At 43.6% G+C, this 20,177-nt stretch overlaps 1 protein-coding gene across 1 annotated transcript in view; it reads left to right on the top strand.

Moving 5' to 3' along the window:
* ELAPOR2 (endosome-lysosome associated apoptosis and autophagy regulator family member 2) overlaps window positions 1–20,177 on the top strand; it is an 81,343-nt gene that overhangs the window by 57,295 nt on the left and 3,871 nt on the right. The window contains exons 9-21 of the mRNA XM_033162013.1: window positions 1,337–1,517; window positions 2,962–3,090; window positions 4,062–4,152; window positions 5,264–5,366; window positions 6,032–6,169; window positions 7,469–7,732; window positions 9,163–9,336; window positions 12,459–12,648; window positions 13,442–13,538; window positions 14,651–14,752; window positions 15,921–16,047; window positions 17,346–17,524; window positions 19,269–19,434. Coding sequence (XP_033017904.1) covers window positions 1,337–1,517; window positions 2,962–3,090; window positions 4,062–4,152; window positions 5,264–5,366; window positions 6,032–6,169; window positions 7,469–7,732; window positions 9,163–9,336; window positions 12,459–12,648; window positions 13,442–13,538; window positions 14,651–14,752; window positions 15,921–16,047; window positions 17,346–17,524; window positions 19,269–19,434 — 1,941 coding nt within the window. The remainder of the gene's footprint in view (window positions 1–1,336; window positions 1,518–2,961; window positions 3,091–4,061; window positions 4,153–5,263; window positions 5,367–6,031; window positions 6,170–7,468; window positions 7,733–9,162; window positions 9,337–12,458; window positions 12,649–13,441; window positions 13,539–14,650; window positions 14,753–15,920; window positions 16,048–17,345; window positions 17,525–19,268; window positions 19,435–20,177) is intronic.

The following is a 20,177-nucleotide window of genomic DNA, read 5'->3' as shown; positions in this document are numbered from 1 at the left end:
ATAAAAAAATAAAAAATTCCTTCCAGTAGCACCTTAGAGACCAACAAAGTTTGTTCTTGGTATGAGCTTTCGTGTGCATGCACACTTCTTCAGATACACTGAAACGTGTATGCACACGAAAGCTCATACCAAGAACAAACTTCGTTGGTCTCTAAGGTGCTACTGGAAGGAATTTATTATTATTTTATTTTATATTTTGTTTTGCAGAAGGGAAGGTTACTGAACATGTGTTGTATCATCACCATCATCATCATCATCATCATCATCTTACTGATATACTGCTGACTTGCCAAATGGACTTTTAAGCAGTTTGCAGGTACAGTATAAAACCAATTACAAAATACTGTTGGCATCCCTCTGTCCTGAGAGACAATGGAGTATGCCTCTGGAGGTGAGGTCAAACTGCTGTGTTAGCAGCACTGAAGTCACCTCTCCGGGGCGCAAGCCTGGGCAGTGTGTATGTAAATCCTGGGCTGGCCAGATGACAAGAGCCCCTTCTCAGCCTCACCGATATGGTCCAAAGGAAAGCAGGGCAAGGGGTTTGGCACCTGCTTAGCTGCAGCATTTGCAGAGAAAAGGCATTCAAGGCACCATCCAATCATCTTAAGGACTCCAGATTGCTATGAGGTTTACTCCTTAGCCTTTTCTCCTCCTGAAGATGTCTCACAAAGCAGTGGAGGTTTAGGATCAGAATTTCCTCCTCCTAGATGGGCCACATTTGCAGGTGGATGAGTTCCCCCCCCACCTCACTTCCCTCTTCAGCACATGCAGAAACCACCTTCCTGACTGTTGGACCCACTCTTGGTCTCGGCTGCTCAATCCGCCACAGCAATTACAAAATATGAGCACACATAAATAAAACAATCCGATCCAAACATTAAAACACACACACACACACACACAGTTGAGCTGTGCAATGGAACAATCCCATTAAAACAGTTAATTATGACGTGTAAGCTCTCTCTGCGATCCGAAGCCCTGGTTTCATAGGGCTCCAGTTCACAGGGAGAGTCTGTGGGTGTTCTGCAGGAATGCCCCCAATAAGAGGATGACAGGGTAGGCCGGGGGGGGGGGAGGTCAATGAGAAGGGACCACTTTGCAAGTTGTTAATTGTGTGACTGTCTGACGGGAACTTCTCTCTCTCCAGCATTTTCTTGTCTAAGGGTTCATTGGCTTGCTGGCATTTGTTCTCTGCAGGGGAGAACCTGTACCAGTTTGGTCACATTCCTTCCTCCCCTCTCTGACTGTTTTCCTAAGAATTGTTCAGTCCTGTGAATAGCTGAGTAAAATAATCCTTATCTTAACGTTGCATATTTTCTCTCTCTCTTTCTTTCAGACTCAGCTCATGTACAAATGGGTAGAGCCTAAGATCTGTAGGGAAGATCTTTCCGAAGCAGTGAAGCTGCCTCCTTCTGGAGAGAGGAAGGAGTGCCCACCTTGCAACCCTGGTTTCTACAACAACCGCTCCTCTTTCTGCACTCCTTGCCCCCTGGGCATGTTTTCTGACGGAACTCGGGGTATGAGAACCTGAGCCCATTGAAAAGACCAGGTTGTATCCCTTCGTGTTGCTCAACTGATGGTACACTTTTGCTCCGACTGGCAGTCCACCCTCCCCACCAAAAAATCTGCTCCGAATGGTTCCCCAGCCCTTTGGAACAGATATTTTTCTCGAGTGGGGGGAGAAGTGGAGGGGGAAATGCCTTGTTCTGCTGATGGAAGCCTTGCTGTCAGTTTAGCAGGAAATAAAGTAGAAAGGTTGAAAGGACTCAGGCCAGGACGGCAATAAACAATGGTTTTCTCTATTTTTGTTGTTGAAAGTATAAAACAAATTCCAGTTACAACGATTGTTAACTCCAGGACAAGGCCCTGTTTCGTTTATTCTTCATCAGCTATCGTTTCTTAGTTTTATGGTCAAAGTGTACCTGTTGGGTTCAGCCCACTGTTGTGGCACTTGCTGGCCTGCTTGGCTTGGGAGGGAGAATTATTTTTATCTCACCTTTTGAAGATGATATAGAGGGACCATTGTCCTTGTCTTATGCACTCATCGCACGGTCATCTATGCTTCACAGGATCTTGCTGGATATTATCTCATTCTTTAAATCTGTAAGATCCATTTCACCAGACGCCACGAAAAGAAGGCTCAAAAACCAAGGGCCGTGTTGCCTCTTTCAGCTTAATTACAAAAAACTAAACTCTTCTCTGCCTTCAGCCTTGGCTGACTTTCTCCAACACCAGACAACTTGTCAACACACAGCCTCCTTTTTTTTCTATTGTAGAATGGCTTTTGTGGGTGTGTTCGCTTTTTATGTACTGCAAGTCATAAGATATCCTTTATTTATTTTTGTTTCTTGCCTAATACAACTCTTTTTAAAGCTACCATACACGGGATAATTTATTTATTTCGGAATATTGTCCTATGTCCAAAGATCTTAGGGCAGCTTACAGTGCTTAAAGCAACAATAGTGCATCAAATTAAATAAGCGGAGAGCGGGCAAAACCGTAAATTTAAAATAAACCTGACTTATGCCCCATAAGCTTATTGTGGCTTGAGAATGTCAACAGGATTAGTGCCTGTACAGGCTGGTGCTTGGGGCACCAGTATCCTGTGATACCATTCAATATATCACTCAATGCAAAGATCATCTCTGCCCCAGTTGAAGGATGCTTCTTCAATGTCCTTCCAGCGCCACTTAGTTCTCCCCAATGTGTCTGCTTGGTTTTAACTTTCCTCCAGTCTTGATGCCTCCTTGGTTAGGATGCTTTCTCCGCATATCAACATTTCTAATGTGGAATAAGTCATCACCCTGAGGTGTACTCTGCTCTGATCCCCACATTCCAGCGTGGAGAACCACCCAAGATGGCTAGTTCTACCTGATTCTTAACACATCTGATCAAATGTTTCATTCTGAAACTGGATGATTTCCTGCAGGTATGCTCATCCTGCCCTATTTCTCCTTGTAGATTGTGAGGCCTGCCCTGCCGGTACAGAGCCAGCTCTGGGCCTGGAATACAAATGGTGGAATGTGCTCCCTTTCAACATGAGGACTTCTTGTTTCAATGTTGGAAATTCAAAATGTGATGGGATGAATGGTGAGCTTCTCTGCCTTCATCACTAGCTCATTGTTCCTTTGGATGTTCTTAAGAGCCGATGTGAGGGTTAAGGGCATTTCTAAAAACAGATAGTAATACTGACCAACCTTTAAAAGGCTGTGGTAAAAGTTGATGAGGTGATGATATGTTGGGCTCTTTGGAAAATCTCTGTATAAAAGCTAAATATCATTATTGTTGGTTTTCTCCCATGCTCATCAGTAGCATTTGTAAATTAGTACTTTTATCTGTTGGTTCAGTTTACCTTTGTCACTGAAGGAGGGTCCACCAGCTCCAGTAGGAACTATGGAAAAGAGGTATACTTTCAGAAAATAATGCATGGTACCAACCACTCAGGGTTGCATAAGTCAGAATGCAAGTGTGTTTCTGGACTGTCACAAGAATAATGACTCCTCCATAAAAACTCCATGTCCATGTAAAGGTGGCGTATCAAGGGAGAGCATTCCAGTAGAGCCTCTTCCCTGACTTGCTAGTTTTATGCATAAATAGAGGGTTGTTGTTTTTTTAATCCAAGGAGGATTTTGCTTATATTGGCTCTGAGAAAGATCAACAACAGGCAAGACTACTTGTTTCTTTCAGATATTGTAACTGAGGTTTTGCTGAAGTAATGTGGGTTTATCCCATAAAATTACAGAAAGGAACGTTTGCCCACTGGTTAGATGGTTTGTTTGAAATTATGAATACCTGAGTCATTTTCCTGCTGTGCCACAGATTTCTTTTCTTTGATTTTAAACACGTACTTTAGCCTGGAACAAAACAATCAGTTACATAGATGCCCTTAGACTTGAGCCAGTTTTGTTGCATCTAACTGCACTGAATTGGCCTAAACATATCACATCTGTGTTTAACCAGTTGATGCATCTGGATATTCCCCCTCCCACCTGTGATTTTTGTATACTTTTTAATAAACCAACGTGCAAGATTATATTTACATGGGGTTTTCTCTTCTTCAGGCTGGGAAGTAGCTGGTGACCACATCCGAAGTGGGGCAGGAGGGACGGATAACGATTATCTCATCGTGAATCTTCACGTACCAGGATTTAAGTATGGAATCATTAAATTTCTATGCTATTCCTCACATTTTCCTTCTCTTATGTTATATTCTATCACAAATGGTTTGTGCTTAGACAACATGAGGAAGAAAGTTATAAATCAGGATTGAGGTCCTAAAATCCACATGGAGCAGATCTGTGAAGACAAACACAGCTTCTGCTGGCAATGTGTTTCGACGGGGCAAGGTGGACTCACAAGTTAATGCTCACCCATTAACTTGAATATGAGACCTCTGAGGGCATCCAGGGAACATGATCCAATGAGTCATCTTCTAACATGTTGCTTTCATTGACATTTTAAGTCGGGGAGCATTTAAGCCCACTCTCAACTTTCATAGAATCATAGAATCATCGAGTTGGAAGAGACCACAAGGGCCACCCAGTCCAACCCCCTGCCAAGCAGGAAACACCATCAAAGCATTCCTGACAGATGGCTGTCAAGCCTCCGCTTAAAGAACTCCAAAGAAGGAGACTCCACCACACTCCTTGGTAGCAAATTCCACTGCCGAACAGCTCTCACTGTCAGGAAGTTCTTCCTAATGTTTAGGTGGAATCTTCTTTCTTGTAGTTTGAATCCATTGCCCCGTGTCCGCTTCTCTGGAGCAGCAGAAAACAACCTTTCTCCCTCCTCTACATGACATCCTTTGATATATTTGAACATGGCTATCATATCACCCCTTAACCTTCTCTTCTCCAGGCTAAACATACCCAGCTCCCTAAGCCGTTCCTCATAAGGCATCGTTTCCAGGCCTTTGACCATTTTGGTTGCCCTCTTCTGGACACGTTCCAGCTTGTCAGTATCCTTCTTGAACTGTGGTGCCAACTTTGTACCACATCCACATGGGTATTTGCAGGGAAGACATGGGAGCATACCCCTGCCCCCCTGCACTTGGATGATCAGTCCCCACATCCCCAGCTTTCATTTTAAAAATGAAAGTCTGTTTCCAGCATTTACAGAACCTGCAAGATGAGGCAAAATGCACAGGAGCTGTTCTTCAGCACTTTTGTGTAGAAACTGGCTTGTGCCTTCATTTGGGTGTTTCGCTCTGGCAGGGACCTTTGGAAGGACCTTGTAATTGTGCCATTTCTTCTGTGTTCAACAGGCCTCCGACTTCCATATCAGGGGCGACGGGGTCAGAACTTGGACGGATTGCGTTCGTGTTTGAAACCGTCTGTTCGGCAGATTGTGTGCTGTATTTCATGGTGGTAAGCAAGATCACAGCCAGGGCTGACAGAAATGAACGTGTTCAACATTTTGACTTGCCTTTATTTATTTAGATTTACGAATAGATTTATATCCCACCTCTCTTACAAGGCGAGTCACGCTAACATACAAATTTATATATATATATATATAATTTTTAATTAGATTTTCACATTTTTATACACTTTATCTCTATCCAATTCAAACATTAAATTACAATAACATATAAATTAAGCAAATTCATCACAACAACATATGAAACTAGGAAACACCATAAATAGCCCTGAGCCCAGTAATTCCAGAAGTTTTTGTTCCTGGGCATATACCAAGGGTGGGAAATCTGTTTCCTGGTTTTTCCACACAATTTCCAAGAGCTAGTGACTTATAGGGCAGTTTGATCAAGCACAATGGTGTCATGTTACTAGGATTCTAGATTGCTATTAGTAGATATGTGGAATAATGTAGGAAAAGGAGATGAAGGGAAATGATAGTGGCTTACCCTTGCGTGAAAAGTCCTGACAAGAGAGAATCTGGTATAAGATCTCTTCCTTGTGGCCAAAACAGTAGCACAAACCTACAATGATGAAAGTTGGCATGTTGGCTTTAGTAAACAGCCCAGGTTCTGCTAATTAACACTGTATGTTTACTTTATGTCCTTTTTTTCTAGGATATCAATAAAAAGAACACAAATGTAGTGGAATCGTGGAGTGGAACTAAGGAGAAGCAGTCGTATGCTCACATCATCTCCAAAAACGCTTCCTTTACATTCACATGGGCTTTCCAGAGAACAAATCAAGGTCAAGATGTAAGTAGCACAGGCGTCTTAGTGGAAAGGAACAGAATTCATCAGGTTTCAGAAAATACTAATGCTGTGTAACAAAACTTTTTAAAGGCAGTTTTGGGAGGCTTGCCACGTTCTAAGCTACCATGGGAAGTTTGGGTGCAATGGGTATTGTGCTGACGAAAGGTTGTGTGACGAAAGGTTGAAGTTTATTAACAGAAAAGGAAAACAAACCAGCCTCAGGTCTGGAGCCCCCTGCTCTCACGACTGCCGGCTACATTGGATGATGACTCATCTGGCTCAACAGCGTTGTTGTTCCTCCTTCCTTTAACACCACGTGAGGACCCCACCCTCTGACGTTGCTTAAGTAATGTCAACTTCCCCCTCTCTTGTAACCCACCCCTTCGACACTCCTGCAGGCTGAGGGGTGGCGTATCAGTCTCTGAAGAACTATATTCCGATGTGTCTTCTGTCTCTCTGAGCTCCGCGCCCCCTCCTTCGCTTTCTTCTGCAGCTCTCTTATCAGTCCTCCCTTGCAGATCTGGGCGGGCGTCCAAGTCAGACAGCTGCGAGATTTCACTGGCGTGCTCTAGCCTGACACGTGCCCCAACTTTGGGCTCCAGTCCTACGCTCTGCCAACTTGCCATGTCCCTGTTATCCACATATCCATTTCTACAGGTCAAGACTCTACAGAAGTATCTGAAGTCAGGGTGGTGAAGATTTCTAGATGATCTTGAGCTAAGCATTCTCTGCCATCCTAACCTATCTCTCAGGGTTTTGGGGAGGATTAATTGGGTGTCAAAAGAGAAGGAAGGAGAATGTACGAACTCCTTGGAAGAAGGACTGAATATAAATGGAATTAAGAAATAAAATAAAAGCCACCTGTCCCTCTTTGACTTCAAAGACCAGCAAATTGTGCTGGGCTGCCAGTTTAAATGAGATGAGCTGAAGGAGATGAGCAGCAGCAGCAGCTGGGAGGTCAGCTCATTATCCAACTGAGAACTGCACTTCCTAGCCTATCAGTGAACCCTGAAAATGATTTACTGATTTATGGGGAACCCCAAGGGTATCCTGTAAGGCTCAGGGGGCTTACAACAATGTGGTAGGCCATGCTCCAGGTCAGCAGCCCTGGATGAACTCAACTGCCCAGCTCTCTTGCCAGGAGCTCCTTGAGTTCCCTTGCTTTCCCTTGCTTTCTTGCTATTAAAGCTTCCTATGTTTTGCAAGGTTAGCACCAGCAGTGAGAGAATAAAGGCGGCGTATTTGAGGAAATGGTAGTGTGTCCCCTCAGTATGAGTTACTTTTGCCCATTGCTCTTTCCAGACCAGGAAGCTCATCAATGACGTGGCAAAGATCTACTCGATTATTGTGACCAATGCAGTCGATGGTGTTGCCTCATCGTGCCGTGCCTGTGCCATTGGTTCTGAACAGTCTGGCTCCTCCTGCATTCCCTGCCCTGCTGGTCACTACATAGACAAGGAAACCAACCAATGCAAGGAGTGTCCTCCTCATACCTACCTGTCAATTCATCAAATGTACGGCCAAGAACCATGTATCCCTTGTGGGCCTGGCAGCCAAAGCACCAAGGTAGACAGGTGCCATCAGTAGTGTTGATGTTTAAAAACAGACAAAGATAAGAATAACCTGAATCAAGTCAATGGTCCCTCTTGTTCAGTACTTTTTAAAGCAGTGGCCAACAAGCTCACAAGTGGAGCAAAAGTGAGATAGTTAACTCAGGTGGTGTGAGTGACGAAAGACCCTTCTTTTTGTCTTATAACTTCTTCGTCCTCTCAATTATTAAAAGAACTAACAGGGATTTCTGAAGTGAATCCAACCTCCCACTTATCCCTTTAGCCTTTCTGTAAACCCTCTAGCACTTGTGGGGTTTTTAAAAAAAATACAAGAGAGTCCCTTTCCAGCTCTAACGTGGCCAGGTACCCATTTCAACTCTAGGCTATATATGAGACTCTCCCTTGTGTCCACAGTATAAGGGGTTCAGCCACTAGAAATCCCCTACTGTAAAAGCTCGCCTCTTCCCTGAGGTAACTTTGTGACACCCTGGGTCTGTCTGCCTAATTCGCCCTCTCAGTGCACCTTGAAGTCACACCCTGACCGTTCCACTCTGGAAGGAAATTTTGTTTTTTTAATGAGTGTCCACACAAATGAGTTTCATGTACCTTTGCTGGAAAATAACACAGACAACTTTCTGATTGGCACTTTAACGATGGAAATTTAATTGCTTAATATCATAATGGTTGCATTAAGGTTTCTTTGCGTACAAGCTTAGTTTCAGTGGTAATATCTTTGTTGATCATATAATAGATAACCTTACAAATAACTAACCTAAACCTACTCTCACAGACCTTCTTTTCAACCACCCCGCACTCCCGCTCCCAAGCACCCTCTCAACTGACAAAACGGCTGCCCATTCTCTCTCTAACCATTCAGCCGCCCTGCCCCTCATGGAATGTTCTGTCAGTTCAACCTGGAGCCTGCGTTAACCCTTGATGGGTCGGGTTGAAAAAGATAGAACAAACAGTGTAAGAACGTCACAGGTGGCACGTCCCATCATCTGGTGATTGGCGTTCTCTGGCTCTGAATTTGGAGTTTGCATTTAGCTCTCAAGGGAATGGCTATTGAAAGCTCTACACTCTAAGCCATCTAAGTCTTACATGAAATTTGTCATTGTTTAACTTCGTTGTATGTCCACCACAACTTTTACAGTAGGGAAGATATTTGAGCAGCGCCCCCCCCCACGGGATTCCCTCAAATGCTCAAGTTTGTTGAGCACAATTTATTTTAAAAGGCACACAGAGAATTATACTAATTTCAGGAAACTCCAGAATTTTAAAGGTAACAGTGGCCCTCATAGCAGATGCAGTGGACCTGCCTCCTGGGCCCTTTTGACTGATGACATCCTAATGACCATTTGCGTGGGTTTGCTTCTTCTGGTGCAGAGTTTACAACTTGGTTATCTGAAACGTTCCTTCACTTTCCTTTTGCTTTCCTTTCTTGAGGACCGTTCTGCCTGCTTCAGTGACTGCTTGTTCTCATATGCCAAGAACAACCAGAGCCGGACTTACGACTTCAGCAACCTGAGCAAAGGAGGCTCATTAATGAACGGACCAAGCTTCACAGCAAAAGGAACAAAATTCTTCCACTTCTTCAACATCAGCCTGTGTGGAAACCAAGTAAGCACCTGCCTTTCTAAGGCTAGCACTCCACCCCACATGCGAAAAGAGGCTGCCATCAAGCCAGGGCACCTCCTAGCCTTCCATGTGCCACTCAAGGGCCAGTCCCTCTTCTGAAAAAAATGAGGTGCCAGTGCTCATGCCTTGATGAATTGGGAAATGCCACTCCCACCCCTCCTGGGTTTTTTTTTTTTTTTGCATCCCTTCTCTCCTGAATTTGCAATATTTTTTAAACAATGCATTTATATTTATTTAGAGTACTCTTTTGAAATAATAATAAATTAATATATTCATGAACAAAGTTCCTACATAATATGTATCATATTTTTTTCATGTATAAGACGCACCCGTATCTTTGGGGGGACTCCAAATTAAGAAAATGGGGGGAGATTGCCCAGCGTTGTTGAGCTTTTTTGGGGGGAGGATATCCCATAGTTTTTGAGCTTTTTTTAGGGGGGATTGATGAAAATTGCTCACCCGCTGGACCTACGCTGCCACTCACACGTGTCGCAAAAACCACTTATCGTCTGTCCCCACGCCGGCAGAAGCCACCAATCGCCCACCCTATTGCTGCAGAAACAGCCAATCAACACCAGCCCTTGCCACAGCCACCAATAACACGCCCAATTTTTAATACATTTTAAAAATAAAAATACCTTGTCTTATACACGGAAAATACGGTCCTTCTTGCTAAACTAGTAGAAGAATATATTTATGTGTATTTAAAAATACTCTTCTGAAACTGATACAACAACAGCAACCCATTTCGTTTGGGGGATTCTTTTTCTACACTTTGAGAAAGGGTACGTTGAGAGAAGTCTGCTGCTCACTCTCATGGTGGAGGTCACACTACTGATCCCCCCAATGATGCTGTTTCTGTCTAACAACAAGGGACACTCCCCCCCCCCATTCCAGCAATTTGTGGGGCAGGAACTGGGGGTGGAAGAAGAGGAAGAGTCCAGGTAGTCAAGAGGAAGAGGGAGAGGAAGTGGGGGAAGAGCTGCAGGAAGGCAGAGAGGTGGAAGAGGTGGTCCCAGAGAGATTCAGGCTGTTAGACTCTCCTCTGTCTCCAAGGACTAGGGGGACTCAAAGCAACAGGAGCAGCTGGAGATGCCGGGCAGGAGAAGCCGCTGGTTGCTCGCGTGCCACGTCAGATGAGGGGGTTTAAGTGAGCTGGAAGGGGGTATGGTGATGGTGTTGATCCTACTATCCAGGTCAGAGCACAAGCCTGAAGAAGAAGATGCCCAGATAGCTATTTAGCAGGAGTAGTGTGTATATTTGAGAATTTTTGGAGAACAGGTGAAGTCTCTGTGGACTGGAGCCAGGCAAATATTATCTCCATTTTTAAAAAAGGGGAAGAAAGAAAACCCAGGAGGTACCGGTAACTATCAACCAGTGAGCTTGATGTTCATACCAGGAAAGGTCCTATAACATATAATTCAACAGTTGGCCTGTGAGCACTTAGAAAAGGATTCTGTGATTACTAAGACACAGCATGGGTTTCTCAAAAATAAGGCATGACATACCAATGTCTTCTTCTTCTTTTTTTTTTTGATGGAATTACAAACTTGGTGGATTGGGGAAATGCTGTGGATGTAGTGTATCTTGATTTCAGTAAGGCTTTTGACAAAGCCCCCTATGATATTCTCGCGAGGAAGCTGGTAAAGTGTGGGTTGAATGAGGTAACTGTTAGGTGGATTTGTAGCTGGTTGACTGACCAAACCCACAAAGTACTTATTAATGGTTCCTTGTCATGCTGGGAAAATGGATGACAAGTGGGGAGCTGCAGGGTTCTGTCCTGGGCCTGTTGTTGTTCAACGTCTTTACAAATGACTTGGATGAAGGAACTGAGGAGATGCTCATCATATTACTTGAAAGTGAAGCAGGAGCAGATGGGAGGGCTTTGCTCGTGAGGAAGCCGGGCCAAGCACTGCACGGTGTATCGGGGAGGGGAAGGGTACACACTGTGTAGCTAATGTGGATATACTCTTGTTGCCCACACCATATGCCCAAAGGTTGCTCATAGTTACTTAATTTAGGGCTGAGACAAAACTACTCATTTCTTTGCATAGATGGCTGGCAGTGTTAAATGTGCCGTTTTCCACTCATTGAGAAAGGAACATTGATGTTGCCTGAGTTACTCTCCTTCTTGGTGGTATGCTTTGCTATGTAGCACTGAAATGGTTACAGGTTTGTTGGGATCACCCATGCAACTAGCCTCGGAGGCATCTCTTCCACTCTTAGATGCCCCCATTTGCCTTCAATGGCATCATCACATAACCAGATCTGGTTGGCTGTGGAGCACCTTCATGCCATCCCATTCAGGATGTGATCCCATGAGAGCAGGCATGTATACAATCACAAAAAGGCAACCGAAAATGAGGGAGCAGAAACCAAAGAATCAGAGAGGAATTAAAAGATTAATGTCTGCACAAAATGTTTTGGGAGGAATTAATCCCCCCCCTCCGCCCAAATACTTGCATCCTGAAAATTTAACCTGGATAATATTCTGTACTACCCTATTTAAGCTGCATTATGTTTTGTTACTGCTGTGAAATGCTGTGTGTCTGCAAAAGTTTTGTCATATTTGAATAATATGAATAAATATTTCCACATCAATTTATTTGGAAAACTAAAGAGGTCTATAATTAGGATGCAATTACACAGTTTGACATTACATGGTGAAATATGCCAGGCATTTTGCTGATGCCATCCATGAAGGGTACCCCTTCTGTTCACCAAATTCCCACTTTAAAGTTTTAGTGAGCTAGCGTATCATTATCTGAAGGCCAAAATGCATTTAGCTAGCAATTCACAATGCCCTGCAAGACAGCGACATAGTTTATTGATTGGTATATTAAAAAAGAAGCAACAGCTATTTCTCAAGATCAGTTCTAATTATATATGTTCTTAAAGGGGGTAACTATTAGATGATCTTTAAAGGAATTGCCTGGGTTCTTCCATGATAGTGCAGCTCAAGTTTTGTGGATTGTTTTTATAATTTGGTGGCAAATTGGTTTTCAGCTGCAGCAAGAAGTGCCTGACCTCTGATTTGCAAGAAGGTAGGAAATCCAGCTTGAAAACAAGAGAATTATCTCCCTCTGTTCATTTAATGTCTACAGGGAGAAATGACAGCAATTTGTGCAGACAATATCACAGATATCAAGCTAAAGGATATTGTTGCTGACTCAGAAGATTATTCCGACATTGTACGGGCCTTTGTCTGCCAGTCTACTATCATCCCACCCGACAGCAAGGGATTCCGAACTGCTTTGGCACTTCACTCCAGCAGCCTTGCAGACGTGTTTCTCGGTAAGCGCTTTAATCTTCTGCTTGTTCTGATCAAGGCTGAACAGCTCTAAAGCCAAGGGAGGAGAGGAGCAGGAGGAGGAGGTTACATGGCCTCATCCAGCAACTACACCCAGCCTGCAAAGTTGCCACTTGGGGATTGGCTGTGATCTGCTTATGTGTCTCCCCCAAGGATGGTGGCTGTATAACACGTGGGACACACTGGGGGACCCCACCCCACTCTCTGCCCAGCGGCTGCACCAGGAGTTCCAGGCACTCACCCAGGCTGGTGTTTCCATTGGGAAATCAAGGCACAGTAGAGACGGGGGTCATTAAGAAATATGCTTCATTCACACCTACTTGCACTGGGTCTTGGGTGGAGGGGTGGGTGCTTTCCAAGGCATCTCTGTGCCTCTGTCCCAGCCTGCCTTCAGCCTGCCTGCTTCCTCCTCCTCGTTCCCAGAATGCCTTGCCAAAAAACTGTGTAAAAGGACACCCTTTTTCCTGCAGTGACATCACATCCCGTGTTACCATGGCAACCTCCCTCTGTGCCTGTTTGATGATTTCTGCTGAGGGGCTCATGGCTGCCCATCATCAGGCTGGCCTCAGGAGGAAGCCCCTGTGGGTTCCTGCCAGCCCTTTCCACCCAGCCCTTTGCTAAATTTGTGAATTTTCTCAAATGCTGACACTTCACTGTATGTATATAAAAATGTGTGTGTATACTGTACATAAAATATGAGAGAACTTCCTTTCTCAATGTCAACATTTATTCCTTCAGGATATTGAGATTTCTTATTTATTTATTTTTTATTTGCAGGAGCCACCATTGAAACAACTCTGGGAAATATAAATGTTAAGCCGGAATTATTTGAGCATTCTGAAAAGACAATGCCTGATGTGTATTTCTATTACAAGTAAGTAGAAGCACCAACCCTACAGGTGCATTAAGCTTTACTCTTTGTTGGAATGTAAAAATTCAGAGGAAATCCACACAATTATAAGAAGCCAATTTCACTCAACAAGTCTCTCTCTCTCTTAGTTTCAAACAAGCCACAGTCACCAGGAGATGGGAAGCTGCTGTTTTAGATTAACCACAGTTTAGTTTTATGTCTGCACTCCAAACTGTGGTTAATCTTACCGGGGTGGGGGGGGGAAGGGGAGCTAGTTTCACAAACCATTGCTTGAAGTTGCCTTATCACTAACCATGGTAAACTTAGCCATGGTTAACGAACTGTTATTTGCTGGGTTCAGATGACCCAACAAGCTGTGGTTAGTCTAGATCAGAAGCAAAAACTTCTGAACTCCTCATAGCTATCTAGGCTCGTTCATTAAATGCTAACATATGGTTTAGTGTTACCTCCAAAACTCCCTTTCACTCTCTCTTCTGTGTGTGTGTGCATGCTTGTGTTTTGGTACACTCACTGCTACTGAACAGATATAAATCTGTGAAGCACTTTGAACTCCCCAAAAGCACTCTTTAAATGATCGACTCCATTGCATGTCTCTGCTAAGCAGATCCAGATGATCCGCCTGCTCAACCAAACCCGTTGTCTCTCTCCCCCGCCCCCTGTATGACTGATAATTAGATATAATTTGGAAGAAAAACTTAAACTGTAGACGTAGAGTTAGGTTAAGTGTTTAAGATAGATGAAATATGAGTTAAGATAACAGTTAAGATTAAAAAGTAGGTATTTTTATAGTAAATAGGGTTTTGCAAGATGCTTAGAAATTACTAAAGATGATAGACAAGGAACGCAGGAAGAGGAGATAGGAGGAAGTCAACATACAATGTGAAGGACAGTTGTTAGTGATAATAAATAAGATTATTTGTTTTTATTTTAGGTTTGTTTTTATTGTAGGTATGTTTTTATTGTAGTTTTGTTTTCAAATAATTGTATTGTTGTGTTTATGTTTGATTATGTTGTTTTTTGTTCTATAAAATTTAATAAAGATATTTTTTTAAAAATTGAAAAGCAGAAGCCGAAAATAACAAACAAACAAACAATTTGTTTTCATTTCTGTCTAGGTCTTCAAGAGTTACAGCCACTTGTGAAAATGGACGTGCTTCTGTCGTGATACTGAGATGTAACCCAACCAAATCTGACCAAGGAGAAATTTCAGTTCCCAGGTATTTGATAGTGATGACACCAGGGATGGGATAGCTCTTGTCAATGGGGGCTTGTACCCATCTCTGCCCATTCCTCTTCCAAACTGATCCTCCAGCACAACTAGTTGCAAACTATAATGGAATGGCAAAACTCTTTCTTGTCTCAGATCTGGGGTCTGACCACAGAAAATGCAGAGAACGGGACCCTGCTGTGTTACAAGACGATTGAAGGCCTTGATCTAAAGGCCACCAAGGCATCAAAAGCCACCTGCAAAAAGTTAGGACTTGCCCCCTTATTCTTGAGCACCATCGGCCAAGTCTTGTTGCAGTGGCTGCAAGGGGAATGGCAGCCTCACAGGAGTAAATAAATTGTGTGTCCTGTGTTTTGTGAAGAGTTTCACACACATGCACTATTGCTTATTTCAGTTAGAGTTGCTCCTGTAACCACAACCTTAGGTGGGGACTTGCATTTCTTAGACACAGATCAAAGCCGGCAGAATTTTCATATCCACAGTCCATCAATTCAGACATTGGACAATTCACTCATTCAGCTTCAGGCTGAGTATTCTGTAAGTGAGTGATGAACTCTAAAGAGCCGTATATGCAAGTATAAATTAGCCCTGTCGTTTATGACAGATTTAGCCTCAAAAGGGTGTCCTATCATTCTGCTGTGGTGAAACTTCCTTGTGAAGGGATCTGCATGTGGTCAGAGTTGTATCTACCTAGCAGTGGCATGGCAACAGATATCTTGTTTTGGACTTGCAGAACACAGGGCCCCACCAGGCATCCTTTTTAATGTGCATTCATCATGATTTGTGCTCATGATGTAATCCCTGCTTCAATGCTATTTGGCCCTGCAGAAGTTTTAAGGTTGGACATACTGCCTTGTTTTCAGTCAATGCATGCTTCCTGCTGAAATGCTGTAACATTTTATATCACAAATGTTCTACATTTTTGGGTCCCATTTCATGGTGACGTCCGTTTCAGTGTATCTGAAGAAGTGTGCATGCACACGAAAGCTCATACCAAGAACAAACTTAGTTGGTCTCTAAGGTGCTACTGGAAGGAATTTTTATTTTTATTTTGTTTTGACTATGGCAGACCAACACAACTACCTACCTGTAACTCAACTAACCCCCAAAAGCTTTCTTCATTTCTGTTTATAACACGAGCATTTCTCTTCTTCTAGTTCTTGCCCTGCAGGTACCTGTGATGGGTGTACATTCCACTTCCTGTGGGAAAGTGCAGAAGCCTGCCCCTTGTGCACAGAGCAGGACTATCACGAGATTGAAGGGGCTTGTAAAAAGGGGCACCAGGTAATAAACAGGTTGCACATCAAGGCAGGAGGCTGAAAAGGCTGGAGTTTCCAGCTGCAATCCCAAGGGTGGGATTATCCACCCGCAAACTTTTATAGAGGGCATGACGTAGGATTTTAGAACAGGATTCTCCTCCTCAGGAATCAGCTGAAACATAAGGCACTTTGCGAAACACTATTAATTTTAGACCTTATGCAAAACATGGCATGAATTTAAATGAGAAACACAGAGGGGGGAAATACCAAAGGGGGAGTGCAAGGCAAGAAGTGATCTGTAGGCCATCAGCTGACTTCTGGTCAACTTACATAGATTCAGTGCTTTTTTCCTGGGGGTACTCAAGGATACGCAGTACAGGTACCTCCCCACCCCCCAAATGTTAAAAGGGTGGCACTTACTGTTTCTTCTATATAAAAAAAAGCACTGCATAGATTTTTAAGCCTTTGGGGATAGAGATAAATGCTATAAGATGCCCTGAATCTTATATGGAATATGGCTTCATGGGACAGAAAAGGGATAATGTCCCATTAAATAATATGCATATAAATAAATTCCTATTGCCTGCTGGTTGCTGGAATTCTTGCTGGGAATACTGGGCTGAGCTGACCTCCCTAGCAAGGTGCTTCTTAAATTTCAATAAGGTGGTTCTTATATCCTATTCAGGAACACTTAGGAGTTGAATGAGTATGCAACCATCCTTTGCAAATTTAATGGAAATCAGTAGACCATTGGGATGCTAGTTTATTTTTTAAAAATAGACCACAAGTCAGTTGATCCTGGCACTAAAGGCGAACCAATTATCCACAGTGGGAGCCTTTAACAGTTTTATAATTTAATGATGATAATAATAATAATAATAATAATAATAATAATAATAATAATAATTTGTTTGTTTATATGCTGAACATCTGACTGGGTAGCCCCAGCCACTCTAGGCAGCTCCCAAGAAGAAAATATTAAAAGCGCCATACAACACCACACACTGGAAACTTCCCTGAACCTGAGCCTTTAGATGTCTTAAAAATCACATAGTTGTTAATCTGTTTGGCATCTGCTGGGAGGGCGTTCCGAAAAAGCCCTTTACTTGGTTCCCTGTAACCTCACCTCTCGCAATGAGGCAACCACCAGGAGGCCCTCCTGTAATCTCATGCCATGCAATTTGGAAGTTACTGACTTTGTGTGCAATCTTATTCATATCTATTCATAAGTAAGTCCAAGTGAGTTCAGTGGGATTTACTCCTTAGTAATCGTGTGTAAGATTTCAGGCTTTGAAATGATTCATTCATTCATTCATTCCTTAGGAAACCTTATATGTATGGAATGAACCAAAGCTTTGTACAAAAGGGGTTTCCCTGCCTGAAAAAAAGACAATCATTTGTGAAACAGTGGAGTTCTGGCTAAAGGTTGGTGCAGGTGTTGGTGCTTTCACAGGTGTCCTGCTGATTGCCTTAACCTGCTATTTCTGGAAGAAGAATCAAAAGTAAGTATTTTGTGTTCCCTAAGCTTATACGTGATACCTAACTGACCAGAAGCTTTGTCAGTGGACAGTATACTTGGGCCACCATCTGTTGCTTAACCGTGTGCTACCTGATGGTTTTGGATATACTCTCACAGGAGCAAATGCCCATCTCTCTGTAGTATTTATAGAGTTTATTCTTTTCAGTATTATTGACTGCTTTCTTGTAGAAGTTGCTGTGCAAAATTGAGAAGATCCATAATTGAGAAGATCCATTGGAAGGCACCATATTTTGGCATTGCGCAGGGCGCCGTATTATGAAAGATTACTAATGTCAGCCCCTGCATGGAGCTGCTCTCCCCACATAGGTGGCACTGCAGCTTACCTGTAGGGTGGCGGCGAGATCAGGCCTTCATGGCCACACCAGCACAGCAAATTTGGGGCAGTTCTACTGGGGTTATAGCAGAGGCCATTTCATACTACGGAGCTCGGTGGCATGCCTTCCATCAGTTTTGACTGATGCCCAGCTGTGCCCCTGTCTATACAGGGATAACCTAACTTTTGTCCTTTATGATCTGGCAACCTCTAGGTTAGAGTACCGCAATGTGTTATATGTGGGGCCGCCTCTGAAGATGACTCGGAAGCATCAGCTTCCACAGAGTTCAGTGGCCAGGGTATTCACTGAGGCAAGACCGCTTGAGTATATAACGCCAATCTTGGCCCAGCTGCACTGGCTGCCAATTAGTTTCCGGGCCCAATTCAGAGTGCCGGTCTCGACCTATAAAGCCTTATGCAGTTCAGGATCCCAGTACCTCAAGGACCAGCTCTCGCCATCCAAACTAACCCTGACCCTGCAATTGTCTTCTGAGGCCATTCTTTGTGTGACCCCTCCATGGGAGGTCTGGAGGGTGGCAACGCAAGAACAGGCCTTTTCTGTGGTGGTTTCCCATTTGTGGAATGCTTCCCTCAGGGAGGCTCACTTGGCGCCTTTGTTATACAACTTCATGTGCCAGGCAAAAGCTATGGCAGTTGGAGCCAGGAAAAAGATGTGCAGGAAATTTAGCTTTGTGGCCAAAGGAATACATAATGAGGCCCAAATAAGTTGGATCTAGAGGTTTTGGGAGATCCAAAGCATAGTGTCCTGGAAGCAGAAGGCTGTTGTGGTGTCATGCAGAACCATAGGCAGCTCAGGGGTGGGGTGGGGGGGACGATGACGTCAGGAGATGCTTCTGGAGGTCAATGTCAAGGAACCAAGTGGAAACGCTGCAGAGCCAGGAAAACGCTTGTTGCTCTGGGGGAATCCTCCACCCCCCAAATGAAACGGGCTGCCCTGGATAGCCCTTGCTGCCTAGGAGCATGGATGGCTGGGGCTGGTCCAGAACCTCAGGAAGCCGAACTGCTCAGAAAGATGTTCCCAACAGCATCTCTGATGCCTCCCCCACAAGGGTCAGCTGCACCCGGAGCCAAGCATGGCCACTTTAAGCCCTGCTGGTCTCTTCTGTGGGTCACATCATGTCGACTCTTTTTGAAATCTGAGAATGATCTATGACTTGAGTTCCACATGGTACTTTGCTGGTTGGAGCTGATGGGAGTTGGAGTCCAAAACTGCTGGACGGCACCAATCTGGGAAAAGGCTGCTTGAGCTGCTACGTTCTGACAAGTCTGCAGTACTAAAATCCGCCATGAATTCTTAAGGTTGTGTCACAAGGTTTGATGTGTTGGAAGACGATAGGACAAAAATGCCACTGTCTCCATTTATACCCTTTAGGCTGGAATATAAATATTCTAAACTGGTGATGACAGCAAATTCAAAAGAATGTGAGCTTCCTGCTGCTGACAGCTGCGCGATCATGGAAGGGGAAGATAACGAGGAAGAAATAGTATATTCAAACAAACAGTCATTACTAGGAAAACTCAAATCATTGGCAACTAAGGTGAGCAGCTGCTGTCAGTAATTTGCAGCTATATATCCTTTACAGGCTGGATGCAGGTGGCACTGTGGGTGAAATCACAGAGCCTAGGGCTTGCCGATCAAAAGGTCGGCGGTTCGTCACCCCGATTAAACTAAAGAAATTATATAAAACAGGAAGCAAATTTTGCTGGAAATGTGAGGTGAAGGACCTGTGGTGGACATGCGACCTAATAAAACAGTTCTGGGAAAACATCTATAATGAACTTAAGAAAATATTTAAATATACCTTAAAAAAATTACCAGAGGCATTCCTTCTGGGAATGGTAGGACCAGAGATCCAGAGTACTGACCAAAAGTTTTTTTTATACGCCACAACAGCGGCGAGACTTCTGTTGGCCCAGGTCTGGAAGCAAAAGATAATACCAACGGTGCAGCAGTGGCAACAGAAAGTCACCGAATATATGGAAATCGCAAAATTAACCATAAGAGTCAGACAACAGGAGGAGGAAACGTTTAAAAAAGAATGGGGAAAATATGTTGAATATTTAGACAAGGTTTGTAAGATGTGAATATTGACATATAACTCAAGGCGTACAAGAAGGTTAAAAAAATACAAAAAGTTAATCAAATGATTAAGAGGGGGTTAAATGAAATATGGAGAATATATAATTGGGAAGTGAGATCGATAAAGAAGGTGAAGGGTGTAGAAGGGAAAATTTAAGTATGGGGAAATGAGTTTAAAACGTGCAAATATTGACGTAAGAC

This window comes from Lacerta agilis, chromosome 10 (assembly GCF_009819535.1).
Source record: "Lacerta agilis isolate rLacAgi1 chromosome 10, rLacAgi1.pri, whole genome shotgun sequence".
NCBI lineage: Eukaryota > Metazoa > Chordata > Lepidosauria > Squamata > Lacertidae > Lacerta > Lacerta agilis.
Note: the sequence above shows the minus strand (reverse complement) of the source record. Positions and strands in the feature narration are given on the sequence as shown.